At 41.5% G+C, this 15,456-nt stretch overlaps 1 protein-coding gene across 1 annotated transcript in view; it reads right to left on the reverse strand.

Annotated features, from left to right (window-relative positions):
- Positions 1–15,456, reverse strand: part of FASN (fatty acid synthase) — a 43,472-nt gene that overhangs the window by 25,303 nt on the left and 2,713 nt on the right. The window contains exons 2-13 of the mRNA XM_017837647.1: positions 11,846–11,992; positions 10,901–11,053; positions 9,180–9,353; positions 8,122–8,322; positions 7,562–7,684; positions 6,775–6,890; positions 6,400–6,534; positions 3,618–4,077; positions 3,076–3,263; positions 2,089–2,278; positions 573–667; positions 45–179 (exon numbers count right to left, since the gene is read on the reverse strand). Coding sequence (XP_017693136.1) covers positions 45–179; positions 573–667; positions 2,089–2,278; positions 3,076–3,263; positions 3,618–4,077; positions 6,400–6,534; positions 6,775–6,890; positions 7,562–7,684; positions 8,122–8,322; positions 9,180–9,353; positions 10,901–11,053; positions 11,846–11,972 — 2,097 coding nt within the window. The 5' untranslated portion in view covers positions 11,973–11,992. The remainder of the gene's footprint in view (positions 1–44; positions 180–572; positions 668–2,088; positions 2,279–3,075; positions 3,264–3,617; positions 4,078–6,399; positions 6,535–6,774; positions 6,891–7,561; positions 7,685–8,121; positions 8,323–9,179; positions 9,354–10,900; positions 11,054–11,845; positions 11,993–15,456) is intronic.

Genomic DNA, 15,456 nt, shown 5'->3' on the forward strand with positions numbered 1-15,456 from the left:
GTGCCCGAGCACAAGCCCCGTGAGCCCCAGTTTGGCAGCGTTACCTTTCTCAGGGCACGGAGCAGCACAGGGGCAATGGAGGCCATGTAATAGGAGTGGAATGCAACGCCAGCACTGCGAACCTCCTTTGCAAACACACCATCCTGCTTCAGTGTGGCTACAAACTCACTCACGGCGGCCTAAGAAGAGGAATATAAGTGAACTAAGAGAAAAGCACACAACGTTGGGATCTGTATGAGTCCCTGAACTCCACACCCTTCATCACTTGCCACTTAAGGAGGAACCATAGCTGGGATGAGGTTATTGCCCTTCTCAGTCTTATAATTTATCACCCACTACACCCATGGTTATAAGAGATATTTTATTAGTAGTTTACTGAGGCACTAACATCACTTCCTCTCAGAGTATTTGAGTGTGTAAGTTTACACAAAGCACATGTCCCCTCCACCACTTCAATCCAGCTCCCCTTTACCAGCAGCTGAGCTCTAACTGAGCTTCATACTTTCTTCAAACCCGAACTTCACAGATCCCAATTACAATCCCAGTACACACCGTATCAGTTCCATGCTCACCAGAGGCCCTGAAACAGTGACAGTGTCTTCAGAGTTGTGACAGGCTGGTACCACATTTGGAGGACAGCGCTGTTTACATTCCTCCCATGTCAGACCTGCAGAAGGAAGACCACAGGACAACAGAAGTGTTTCTAGCTCTGCACTTCATGAGGGGAGGCAACCTTAAACTCCACAGTCACTGTGGTCGATTCAGCACTTTGTAAAATGGAAGGAAAGACAACCTCTCCTCCCTTAAAAGCGATTCTGCAAAAGCCAAGAATATTTATCCTAGAGTTTTAAGATGACATTTATCACAGTGATGTTGAACACATGGACAGAAGGCCAAATCTTTGTACCATCCCATTAATGAATGGGATGGAGGTAACAGCCACACTTTCAAAGCTACAGAATTGGTTGTTTTGTCTCATGTTGCTCTTAGTTTCCAGGAGTCAAGCTCACGTGTTCTCTCCCCTGTTCTAGTTTGCATTGCTGAGAGCCACAAAGTATCTCTAGAAATCAAGAACTCTAGTGGCATGCTAGCTTAACACATGCAGCATCTGGTCATACATTACATGGATACAAGTCACAGGAAGAACTTGAACTCAACATCAGATTATGGAAAACATATTATATGCAGGACTCCAAGGTAAGTTCTTTGGTAAGACTGTAATTTACTTCATCCTTTGTAATTTTACTTAAATTAAGAAACCTAGGATTGTAACAAGTGATCTAGTCCAACATACTGCATCATACATACTGCATCATACTGCAACGGTTTTTCTCCTAAGTGTTTCAGTTTTTAATTGACAACTATGTTCAATAAGAAAGAGAAGAACAACAGTGCTATCAATAATAATTTTACTTTTAAACATGTAAGTCACTATGAAGCCACAACACAAAGAAAAACTACTGTGTCAAAATTTCATCCAACAGTGGGCAAAGCTATATGACTTACAAAAATACTAGGGAAAGTTTATTCAGGAGAAAGCTTATGCCTAAGTGTTATTAGGCCTAAAGTGCTATTAGTAAATTCCACTAGCCAGTTGTCCACTACATAACAGTGGCTTACTAGCTTCACGTCTCATTACTCTTGCAGACAATCAGAATTTTTTTTTTTTAAATACAAAAGAATATATACACACACACACACACACACACATACACATCTGTGTGTGCATGATATATATCTACCAAGAGCCAAAAACCCCAGTGCTTTAGATTTTCACCTTTTAAAGGTGACTATTTATCAGGCCTGTCATTGGTCACCCAACAACCAATCCCTCCATTTCCACTTAAATTTTGGATGGATTACCAAAATTCTGATGTATTGCAGGACACAGATCACTACCATTTTATCAACTTAAATATTTAATAACCTGTTCTACATCAGAAGAAAACAAAGAAGAGGCAACAGTGGCCAAAATTTTACAGAAATTATAGTTTCCATCAACACTTTTGAGAGACCAATTTTATCCCAATGCCATACAGAAATCAGATGCACTTTCCTGTATCGCTCTTGTGGTAAGGGGATACCTACCAACAGCAGCCATTCCTCCTGGGGGCAATTTGGCCTCTTTGACGCATCGTCCCCGCCAGTAAGCAGCGAGGATGGCTTCTTCATGACTTAGGGAATTGTCTGCATAGCCACAAGCTAGTTCTCCCACTGAGTGGCCCAAAATCCCATCAGGTTGCAAACCTGCAGCTTTCAGCATATCAATCTGAGCAATCTGCAAGGAAGAGTACAATTACTGATTCCATGCCTGAGTGAGCAGGTGTCAGGCCTCAAAGGCACACAGCACCAGCAAGTACATAACAAAATGGCTTTTTGGTACATTCTTGGCCTCACTGCCTTCTCTCCCACCGCCCCCTCCCCCCCAGCTGTAGCTCCATCCTACTTTCAAAGCAATCTCAAGAATTGTTTTGCTGCTCCACTATTGTTTGGACCCCTCCACAATGTAGCTTTCCACTACACTGGAAAATATTTCCAACAACACAAGGTTGCCAAGAACGTTACTCAGGTCTGTACAAAGTTATTCAGGTTATCCAGGTCTGTACAAAGTAAAAGGCAAGACCAGCTTTCCACATCATTTTAAAAGCTTGTCCTCTAGTTTGTAAAGAAACCATGAATCCCATATTGACACTCAGAATTAAAAAGAGACTTGATTTAGCATCACTTAGTTAATTTGCAGAACAAAATTTAGAAGACACTCAATGGAACGTTGCTCCTTGGCACAAACATTTACATAAAACTTAAAGACGTTCCTTAGTCTCTTAAAGAAGAAACTGCACTACATATACACAGATACACATGCAAATCAGTTCAGATCTATATTAGCCCAAGCATCTTGCAAATGGCAGAGCCTGAAACTGCCAGAGATATTTCTAACAGCTGCCATTTGCTGATTACACAAAACAAGCTTCTATTAACTGGTATAATGTGTTACCAGCCAGAAAGACACATTAGCAGAACATGCTTATGTGGATTGAGTCCACGACCCCCTTCCACTAGCCATTTGAGTCTTGCCTGAATAGCAGCTAGTCCAACAAATGCATGGACAGTGTCATCAAAAGTGTTCTCATCCGCTTGCAGAAGCAGGTCGGAGACCTTCAGGCCTGTGTTCTTCAAAGCCTCATCTGAACGCGATATAGACTGGCGGAACAAATCCAACTTCATAAGGCTGAGGCCCATGCCTTTCCACTGTGTTCCCATGCCTGCAGGAGGGGTATGGAGAAAGTGAGAGTTAGTAACACCCCGTAATAGGATCAGACATCACACACTTGCTCTGGTAGTTAAAGAACTCTAAGAGCAAAACATTGCACCTTTCTAATATCCTCCAAATTAGGCACTGCTTATTATTTTTTCTAGACTTTGCTATCATCAGAAGACAGTTAAGTTGGAAAGTTTTCATAAAATACAGGAAACACAAGTCTCCTAGACACATCGCAGAGTTGCAAAATATCTCCTTGTGCTATAGTGGAAAACAACATTAGAGCACAGAATACAACTGCTCAAGCCCCAGATCTACAGAGGAATGGAGAAGCCTGGACCCAGTACTGCACACCTACCTGAGCAGATGTACCAGAGCGGTCTACCAGATGCTTGAACTTGCTGAACCTCTTTGATGTCACTCTCAGTGCCAACCAGCGTGTAGCCCCTGTAGGGCATGGAGGACACAGGAACTGCAGAGATATCACTGAGCAGGCTTACAAATGGGCTGCATCCTCCATGTTTTCTGCTCTCTTGAATTAGTATTTCCACAGCTTCCTGGGTTCTGCCAGAAATTTGAACCAGTCTTGGCATGTTACAACTCTCCAGAGGCTGGTGTTTGTTCTTATTTGGCCTCAGAATAACATGAGCATTAGCACCTCCAAAGCCAAAGGAGTTGATACTGACAAGGCCACCTTTCACTGGTGTTGGTTTACAAACCACCTCCAAAGTGCCATCTTGTAAGGCAGGAATATCTGGATTTGGGGTACCGAAATGAAGATTTGGAGCCCACAGCCCATGTTCCAGAGAGAGAATGACCTGAAAGGAAAAACAGTGTTCTGTGCTCCACGCTGTCTTGTGACAAACATTCTTTTGTTGTTATTGGTTTCCTACAAATGACCATGTAGCATACACTAAAGCAGTTCTCTATGTTTGGATAAAGGGACATTTCATAGAATAGCATAATTGATGTTACTGCGGTAGTACCTGTTCCACCTAGGCAAATTTTAAGTCCACGCAGGAAGTCAGCAGGGAAGATTAGCATAGTAGCTTTAAGTTTAGCTTCCAGACCCTTTTTTAACTGGAAAGCCAGGCAGTCTTGCTGGAAAAGCAGCCTGGGTACTAAGACTATCATGTCTTCCTTCTCCCCTTTCAGATCCCATCTCTTCATCACATTCCACTTAATCCCTCCCCAGTCACACACAATCACAAATGCTCTTCCTTATCACAACGAAGTATTTCTATTTCTGCCTTGCTGCAAAAGAATCAAACTGGAGCACTGGTAAAAGAATTTGCTTGCTGCTTTACACCCATTTGTTGTCTTCTCAATCCAAAAAAGCAAGAACAGCAGACTGGTCAGAACAGGCAGAGCAAAAGGGAGGTACAGAAACAGCGTAAGGAACAGACTATCTGTGCCAAAAAAGCAAGAGCTCCGTTCTCTCATCAGCATCTCTACATACAGCCCATGACACCAAGCCCACACTCCTCTGTGGCACAAGCCCAGCAAGTCACAAACTACAAGGCAAGCTCCAAACACTGTGCTCTGTATATTTGGCAGTTCCTTCATCACCCCAAAATGGTCAGAGAAAGAGATTCTGGTTTGGTAACTGTTCTTCCAAGTTGACTATCAGACATGGCAGTTTACCTGGGAGAAAACCAGAATAAATATACGATTTCAACTCCAGTCAACGTGGTTAAAGCTGCTGTCTAAGTGTTTTCATGCATACTGTCCTGTACTTACAATCCTATGCACTTTGAACTTGCTGTTGCTTTACACTGCACACATATTTTTACTCTTAAATCTGCCGTGGTTTCTACATAAGTTTGAATGCACAGTACAGTGAGTGTAGTTCAAAGGTGCAGGTGAGTTTTGACTAAAGAGGCCTCAGCAAGCCCTAGTTTCATTCCTACCTATCCATACAATTAATGGATTCTCTTCAAGTCTGAAATTAGATACTTTCAAGATCTATTTTCCTGACATTTCACATAGGAGCATTTTATGGAATTCTAGAAGAAAACATTTAAAGAAACTGCAGACTTCCCAAGACAGTTACTGTCTAAGAGACACTGGGCTTGTGGTGTAGCGGTGAGGGAAACAGTGCCTCAAACTTATCCTGTCCTGAGAGATCACAGGAACACACTAAACAAACTGCTTATAACATACAACAGTATGGATTGAGAAGTTTATTTTATGACTCAGTTATCATTCCTTCTATGAAGAATGTGTCAGTTAGAGACAAAGGTGCTAAAAAAAAAAAAAAAAGTAAACTTCCCTCTACAGACAGACAGACACTGGTGTCTCCATGATTTGCAGATGAGGCTATTCACAGGAAGTTGTACGTATTCAGGTCACAGTAACCACTTGGAAGAGCCTAAAATTGTAGCTGTGGCAGCGTACGTGACTTCAGTTTGCGTGGTTCTATGCTAATAGGCTTACAAACAAGTGTGAACATTAGCTAGCTCTCTGCTAAGCAGTTTAGCAGCCAGAGCCAATAGATGACTGTCTGCCTAGAGCAGTAGATAGCAGGCTCGTTGCTAAGACAGACAGTTATTCAAGCTGGTAGCCTCATCCCAAAGAACTCACCCGGCTTCATGCCAACCTAAGAGAGAAGAGGAAGAAATGATACAACCCCAACAAAAAGCCAGAAGGATCAGCGGCTCTTTTGGCACTGAAAGCCCACACTGCTTCTCATCTGTGGTCACTGTCAACTACTCCAAACATCGAAAGCTCTCCACTTATATGTGCCTCAAACCTAAATGACTTACAGCAGAGTTCTGTTGGAAGGTCCAGCGTAAGGATCAATGAATGATAAATAAGGATTAACAAAGGGATCCCAAAGCCTTTATACTGAGCAGAGTTATGCTCCTGTAGAATTCAGTAGGAAGGGGGAACTGAAGTGTGTGTGCACACAGCAGAGGGCCACCTGGGCATTCGTGGTTTGCAGAATAGCCACCTGAGCTTTTGCAAGCATTGGCACGTGGAGCAAGTAGTTATTAAGAAACATCCAAGTTCTTATCATCACAAGTGAAGATTTTATCCTGAATCACTGCAAATTTTCCATAAAACAAAAAAACCTTTAAACCCGTCACACTGTTGTGTTCCCCATTTTCCCATATTTTCTTTCTCAAGCCCCCTGTTACCTTGGCTAATGCCGCAAGCCCAGAGGCAGGCTCTGGATGACCCATGTTTGACTTGGTTGATCCAATCAACAATGGCTTCCTCTCACATTGACAGAAGACCTTTACAATGCCATTTACTTCCTGTGGATCTCCAACCTAGTATGAAGAGAATCAGAATGGCTATTAGCTAGCACTTCCAAAACATACCACAAAAGAGAAATTGGAAAGATTATGGTGTTTGGGCAAAATCCAGAAGTGGTGAAACAGAACATATTCTACTAACTGGCAGAAAGGAAAAAGATTTCACTTTGGGAAAACAACGAATAATTAAATGGAAAAGTGTGGCAAGTGATGCAAGGGAAGAAAACATGGCAAACCCAAAAAGGCCATGCTGACCTTGGTGCCTGTCCCATGAGCTTCAACATACTCCACTTCTTCAGGTTTGACACCGCATTCCATGTACAAAGATCTGACCAACTGCTGCTGCATCTCTCCAGATGGGAATGTCACACCTAGGATCAAAATAGCTGTCAATTCCTCTCTCTATCAGTTACTTCCTGTAATGATTTTAGCACCCTTTCAATTGCTTGGGACTATCACATCCAAAAAAAACCCCAAAAAACCAACTATAAAGACTTTTTCAGAATTTATATTATGTCCTTAACACCAAACACAATAAGCTTCTCAGGCTCTTTGTAAGAAGAGCAGAGAAGCCAGAAATAAGCCTAAAGCAATGGCTTAGACTAGGGTGGAAAGACACTCATTAACAGAATACTAGGAGATGCGTAGATTAAGCAAAACATGTGAAATTTAGTGTCTCCATAACTGGAGAGCAGGAGAAGTTGGACAACAGTAGGACAAGAGCTGTACAGTCATAACACTACCTAAATTTCTACCATCAGTGCAGAAGTTACTGCAGAGATGTCCTGAGGAAGGCTGAACTAGCAACAGAACATTGATGTTACTTCATACAGTAGAAACCACCACTTCTCTCCTTCAACTGCTTTACAAAATAGGGCCCTGAACTTCACATTATCAAAACAGAAAAAGAAAAAAACTGCACAAACACTACAAAACATTTACACACCTAAAGAAGAACCCTACAACTGCCCATTTTTGATGACAAAGACTCACGACTGAACAGTTCTCTTGGTATCTCACTTTTCAGCAGCTCAAGACCTACCTTGCTCCTTAAAGCCATCAGTGTTAATTCCAGCATTTACTATTGTGGCATAGATCCGCTTAGCCATAGATCTCTTGGTCAAAAGAACAACAACAGCAGTTTCAGAGCGACAATATCCATTTCCTGAGAGCAGAGAGAGAAGAATGAGTCTCTAAGTCTGCTCTGCTTTGTAAAATGTTGCAAAACACTACTGCAGTAAGATTATCTCATTCCTGAGCTACCGCTTACAATAGACTCCTTTGAGAATATGACATATCTATTTCTTTTTTTAAAAAAAAAATCATGTCCTAGAAAAAAGGCACAGTGCTCATCACAAATGGTAATAGAAAGTTTCCATCAAGAGACAGCTATTTCTTCTCCCCAGTGGCAGAGGAATGAACCATGCAGTGTCAGTTTCTTCCCCACATGCAACACAGATCAGGCCCAGGGTATGTCCCAAACAGTGCACCTCAGAACAACTACGAGGCCAGCTCCTTGCTGTACCGAAAGAGTAGTTGCTCACAGACTCCACAATAAGTTTCTCTCATGCAATGTGACAAGCTTGTGTACGAATGCCTTACCTGAAACATCAAAAGCCTTGCAGGCACCATCAGGACTAAGCATACCCAGTTTCATGAACTGCACAGATGTGTTGGGTTTCAGCAGGAGGTTGACCCCTCCTACTAGGGCTGCACTGCACTGTCCATGACGAATTGCCTTAAAAGCGTTTTCCAGAGCGACGAGACTAGAGGAGCAGGCTGTGTCAATAGTTAAGCTTGGTCCTTAAGGAACAGAAAAGGGAAAAAAAAACCTCTTAATCTTCTAGATTGTTCTCCAAAGACTACAGGATGTGATCACAAGAGAAACATATTAAAATGAAGTTAAGTAAGAGTTGCTTCAGAATATAACAGGTACACTTGATGCAATGGGAGACAAGAACCACCATCTCTGCCTGCTTACTAGGTAACGCATGAGAAAGGTGGGAAAAAATTATGAACAGATTGGCCTTAAGGGTATTTTTTAAAATTCTGTCTCTCCATCAAAAAGAGATTATAGCTTCACAGGCAGGTCTCATCTAATTCCCCATTCTAACAATAGAATGCTCTTCCTGGTGCTACCCTTGCCATTATCTCTGTTCTCTGCTGCTCTGCAAATCAATTCCCATCCCTCCACTCTCTTCAAAACCATACATGGATTGAGCCACGTCTATGCCTTCAATCACATCATTCTGGTGGCTCTCCTACGTCTTCCACTTTACTCAAAAGGAGTCAACTGGTACAGTCAGTTTGTCTCTGGGCTATCTGACTTCTACATAGCTTGATACCAAATAGCAGTCTAAAGGTCAGAAAGGACCTAGATCTTTTTTATGAAGGCCTCCTGACATGACCATCTTTCAGGTGAACACCAGCTATGCCTAGCAGCAGTAGCTGAGTTACAAGGCCTTACAATGAGTCTTATCTTAAAGATACAATATATTTTTTACTTCTCATATGCCTCCTTGCAACAGTTACATGCTACTTTCTCTTTCCAAAAGGGGACTACGCCATCATAACCATCCCACTCCTCTACAGCAACTGTGGTACAGTCACGCTGAAATTGCAATTGCTGATCAGCATCAACAGGTTTGGGGGGCACTAACCTGTAAAGTCAAAGAAATAGGAAATCCTGTTGGCAAGCATAGCACGCTGGCAGCCAGTCATACTGTATCCCAAAAGCTCTTCTGGATCTTGGCTAAGGGCTTCGGCAGCTTCTGACCCACTGGCACCAATCCATACACCTGTGTCTGTGCCACGGAGGGTGGTCGGATTAATACCTATGGGGACATCGGAAGGTAGATTACAGTAAACAAACTTATAATGAGGGGCAAACTGGGGAGATATCGGGTACACTGGCACCAGTTCACCAAATACTATTTATTGTCCTTTTCGAGCAGGCCTGCAGCATTGTTCCCTACCTTTAGTAACTTTTCACCTGTTTCAACTTCAGAAGACTTACAAGTCTTACTTGAGTCCATCAGAACTTTGGTATTGGCTTTTGATCAGAACATATTGTACCCTGACAAAGCTTTTCAGCCCAGTTGGGCATTGCCAGAATCTTGTGTAGAAAAAGTGTATAGACTATGAAAGGCAAAATGATGATGGAGAGAAGCTAACAGCCGACTTCCAATACAGAGAAAAGGAGTGGAATGAAGGGGAGAAAAATCACAGCACTTGGAATGTCATGTGAGCACATCAATATCTATCTCTAGCCACACACAACACCCAGATCTGGAGTACACGACAGAAATGAAAATTCTTAAGGACAAAAAAAGCCAACAACCAGAACAAGAAACAACTTTGCTTAAAAAAACACATAGCAAGCTCAGCTGGCAGAAATCTCTATTGCTTCTTCTCCGTACTTCAGGAGTCCTGAAGACAAACAGAATATTCAATCTCCAGACTGAGGCTCAGCAGCAGAGGAGCAAGAGTTAATTTTAATAAGTCATACAATCATAGGATGTCAAGGGTTGGAAAGGACCTTAAAGATCACCTAGTCTCAACCCCCCCTGCTATGGGCAGGGACACCTCCCATTAGATCAGGTTGCTCAAGGCCTTATCCAACCTGGCTTTGAACACTGCCAGGGTTGGGGCATCCATAACCTCCCTGGACAACTTGTTCCAGTATCTCACCACCCTCACAGGAAAGAATTTCTTCCCGATATCTAAATTCCCCCTCTTTCAATTTGTACCCATCACTAGTCAGTACTAGTGAGGTGGTTCCAACTTTTCCCCCCATGTGCTTCTTATGTTCTGATGTGAAACTGATTAACAGGAAGAATAAACTTCTTGGCTCTGTGGATAAGTAACTCAAAAGCTCTTCTATTACCGCCAGTGTTTTGAGAGAAGCTGCTCTTTCTGAAAGCACACTTTCTGGGAAAACCTTCTATAGAAAAAGATGAACCTGGCCAATGGACAGGAATACATCAGGTCATCTTCTTTCTTTTAGACTATGGATGTGAATTCTAACCAAGTAACCTTCCTTTTGCATTACAAATTCGCCTCTTACAAAGGAATTCTTATGGAATACTAGGGTAGAGCAAAACACAGAAAAGCTCTAGAACTGCTGACTGTTTAAGTGATTCTGTCATACTGGTTGTATCATATGATGCTGGTACAGATTTGTTGGCAGTCAGCACAGATTTCCTGGTTTGCATTCCAGAGAAAACAGCTTTGTTCTAGCCCCCGTACTAGGTCTTTGGTCTCCTCTCTAATGTGATGGCTTTCTCACGTTAAGAGTTTTCATCACACAGTTGCATGTCTACACCTGTTGCACAGAGAAAATAAAGCATAATTCTCCCTCTTCAGTCATTCATCTGCTCACCTCCATCCAAAATAGCTTCATACGAAACTTCCAACAGCAAGCGAAGTTGAGGATCCATTGTATGAGCTTGTTTGGGATGAACCCCAAAAAAAGATGCATCAAATTTGCTTATGTCCTTGAGCTTTCCATTTCTCTTGGGCAGTCCATAAATTCCTGAGAAGAAAAATTCAACACTGAGTCACAGAATACAGCTGAGAGACAGTTACGGAATGACCACAGTTGATTCCTGATTACACAAGAAACCTCACTGCCCTGTGCAGTAGCCAGAGTGCTGCACGAGCATCTACTGACCCACCTCATCTGGAAATGAGAATCCTGCATTAACAAAACCAATTGTAATTTTTAAGACTCTCCTGGATATAGCAGCAAAAGACATCTACCTAGTTTAAACACTTTTGCTTTGGCAAGTTGTACCAAGTACATATAGTGTTCAAATCAGTGGTTCCAGTTGGTCCCCAGCTAGAGGAAAAACAAAAGCCGTTTTTGACTTCTGCAAATCACTAGCTTGAATTGGGTAGACATGTGCCTAACACTTCAAAATGACAATCACACAAAACAGAACATTGTGAAAAGTCATAAATCATAGTACTGGAGTCCCTGTGCTACTTCTGAAACCAGAAAAATATCAGAGTCATCTTACTGTCACAGCTACCGACAGCAGGTATAGGATTCATGTTGCCTAGCTGCTCTGCCAAGAGTGCTCTTTTCTTTGAAAGTAAGCTACACAGAATTTATAAGGTACTACTGCATGGGACATGACATTATAAAATGGATTACGAGAGACCTTCACAAAAGTGTTCTGTTCTTGAATTTCTTGATGATACATCAGAAGTTAGTTCAGCTCTGGCAGGGTTTTGTATCTCATAAATCCTTTCTTTTCATAGGATAATTCCTCTAAAACACTTGGAACCCAAGGTTCCCAAAGGAGGGACAACAAGCACTCACCTGGTTTCCACCTCCGATCATCCTCTGTGACCATATCAACTCCATTAAGCAGGTTCTCCCAAAACTCTTGCAAGTTCTCAGATTCTGGCAGCTTTCCTGCTATGCCTGCAATCACCACGTCCTCCATCGCTTAACTTCTCCCTGTTGCTGAGGTGCATAAAGCAGTAAGACTAGTAGGATTTCACACAGAGGAAAGTATATGTGTCTAGTGTTCCTAACATGTTGTGACAAACAAGTGTATTTGCAGGAGAAACACCCACACAGGAACAGCCCATGGAGTCTCTACTATTAAAAAAAAAAATAAATTATATCCCGACTAATCAAACAGACTGTAAGATCCACGAGGTTGACAAAGATGAGAAGACTGATCCTGAAGGAACATCAGGCTCTTTGAGAACCACCAGCTTCTACATGACAACCAGAAAATGAGTAAGTCTACCTCTACTAAATGCAGAGCCTCTATGAAGTCAGCAGAGAAGAAAGATTAACATGCTGGAGCAGAGGTGGGTGGAGAAATTATGAAATGTACATAATAAAATACATAATTACAAGGCAAACCTAACAGGTAGCAAAACAAGTTCTACAATCATTCCAAAGGTAAATGCTAACTTAAGTATCAATAATCAAAAGATCTGTTGGAGGGGGAAAAAGAAACTCCAGACAAACAAAAATAAAAAATCCCACAGAACCAACTCCCAAAAATAAACAACACAACCTTAAACAACTGCCCCAAAAAACACCAAGCAAACAAAAAACCCATCAAAAACAAACAAAAAAGCCCAGAAAAAAAACCCCAACCCAACCAACTAAAAAGAAAAAGCCCACACAGAGAGGAGAAAACCCAACACAGAGCACAAAGACTACAGCACAATTTAGCATAATTTTAAATGCCCAAATCAAAGAAGTAGGTTTACATCTAAAGAGTTTGCTAATTGGATGCTGCACTGCCACACTGCACATTTAGAGGACTGGGAATGTGGCACTGACTACATATGACAGAGGGTGGTGCTTTAAGTTATAGCTTGGCAGAACAGATTTGGATTACAGATGGGATGAAAAAGCTCAGCTGCTGGCCCAAGAAATTTGCATACAAAGACCCTAATCTCAAACACCACAAAAGAGCATCTCTCTGAGAACCACCAGCTTCTACATGACAACCAGAAAATGACATAACACAGCATGGCAGGGCACCTATACCAGACCACAACACCAAATGATAGCTCATATATTACACTCCATTATTTTCTATTACACTAAAAATATATTAACAACTAAGCAGAGAGAAGGTAAGTTAACCTGATGTTTCAGTTAAATTCAAATTACATTTTAAGATCCTAAGTAGATAAATTAAAGTAGGGGAGGGAAGGGGAAAATACCCATATACATAGGGGAGGGGTTTAATATAAAAATAAATAAAAGTGTTGTTGCAGGAACCAAAGAGGTAGTAAGCATTCACAGTACTTCCTTAAATAATCCTTCTGGTAAGTAGAGGCCAAATATTCTTTAATGTGTAGGATTTTAAACAAGTAACAACCACAAAGAAAACTAGGTATTTAAACACCTACAAGTTTGTCTTAACTTTGAAAGAAAAAGTTTGCTTATGAGAGAGCTGAAGTTTGACTTCCATGAGGTATTATGCTCCGTGGTGCCATGTAGGTACTTTGCTTAAGTGGTGCTGGGGCTTGATCATCTTCTCCAAAATACAGCACTAATGGGTACTCTCTGTTGAGCACTTTGTAACTGTTTTTCCAACCCAAGATGTTTCATTTGGGCATTGTTTTGCAGCCTCTTCCAGGAGTTCCTAATGCTTTTCAGCAAGAAATGGGCCTCTCTTCCATCCACACATTACATTGCTCAGGAAACGTAAGGCCTTCTCATAGCTGGAAGAGACCACTGGGGTGTGCAGAAGGAAAGCAAAGCACTCTGCTCAGCTGAGCTCTGGCTCTGCCAGAATACAACACCACAGAGGCTGCCTGATTTCCTTCACCCTTCTTTCCTTCAGCAATTATCTTGATTCAGATCTGTGGAGTAACTGTGGAATTATGCAACACCTAACACTGAGGCAGAAGGGATGGTTACCTCACCCAGTCCATTCCTTCTGGGAGCAGAAACAGAAGTGCTTCCAAAAGGACATCTGGGATTTCTAGGTCCTGTGCTAAACACCCAAACAACAGAAGGTCCATTCCACTCTGGTTGTTCGTTTAAAAAGGGAAACACTAAGGGTCAAATTGAGCAAGGCCCTTACTGAGAAACTAGTCCCCAAAACTTAAGTTGGTAGTAACATGCTCAGTCCACTTTGTACTGAAGAGAAGCACCACTCACATAAAACTAGTAAGTCAGTTGTATTGCTGACCTTACCACTGTACCTCTAAAACCCAATCAAGCGCAATAACTCTGCTACACATTCAGAATTTCTGTGCTGGGGGCAGGGAACAAACAGATCTCATGCACAAAGCAATTCAAGCTTAAGACAAGAAATATACAGGATGATAATTTAATTACAATTAAATTTTATACCTCAGCTCTTTGGGTGATGATCTCTAAGGAGATAAATATAATTTCTATTTCAGGGGACTGAGAGAACACTTCTGGGATTGTTACTTCTCATCCCACATCTTTTCCTCGACTATCAGAAAAACTTAATCCAGGTACGGCAAATTGACAAAATGTTCCTCTGAGACAGTGAAGTAATAGAATTCATAAGCAAAACAATTTTGGCCAACATGTTATGAATGTAGTTGAGCAAGACTGTGTCAAAGGTGGATAAAAAGATGCTGCAGTAATCAAAATCAGAAGAACAAGAGCCAAGAAGTTAATTTTAGCAGGGTGAATGGGTAAGAAGAGCCACAATTTAAAGATTTTAACACACAAAGAACCAGAAACATTTACACTTGCCACAAAGAGCTCCAAAAGTGTACATCTAAGATAAGATACAAAGTACAGATTTAGTAGCAGACAGAAGGGATGATCTGCTGTTGGAAAACAAGAGTGGTAAGAAGAAAAATCATGAATATTAAGTCATCTCTGATTAAACGGTTATTAAAATAGCTGTTATAGCTACCAACAATGTCTTCGGTCTTCCTTGACAGATAATAAGCAGCTAAACCAATTTAAAGTTGATTGCCATTGACCTGAAATGGTGTATTGTATTGTTTTACTATATTAGAGACTTTTGCTGTAAAGCATTTTTAGACTATACACAGTAACACACTACATAGACAGATTTTCAAGCATAGGGCATAGCACAGATTAAGAAAGCAAATTATTTCTACAGCTGTTTTTAAAAAGATTAGACTGCAGCAAACATACAGAACAGACAGCTCCTGCTACCTTGGATGAGCAAGGTGTTCAAAAGCAACAGATTAAAACAGGAGACAAAGAAGACACAAAGGGACAAACAGGAGTTGCCTATTTATTAAGGCTGTATTTTGCTGAATCCAACCAGACATCTAACATCCTTTTTCCTCAGTTTATCCCTGCTTTTGCTTAAATTGAGTTCTGTGAATTCTCCTCAGACAGCTAGCATTTTTAACTGAGGGGAGAGAAGCAAACACACACCACAACCCACCCCACCGCCAAAATATCAGTCCAGGAGACACCTCAGTAAAGCA

Source organism: Lepidothrix coronata, unplaced genomic scaffold (genome assembly GCF_001604755.1).
Source record: "Lepidothrix coronata isolate B3197 unplaced genomic scaffold, Lepidothrix_coronata-1.0 Scaffold308, whole genome shotgun sequence".
NCBI lineage: Eukaryota > Metazoa > Chordata > Aves > Passeriformes > Pipridae > Lepidothrix > Lepidothrix coronata.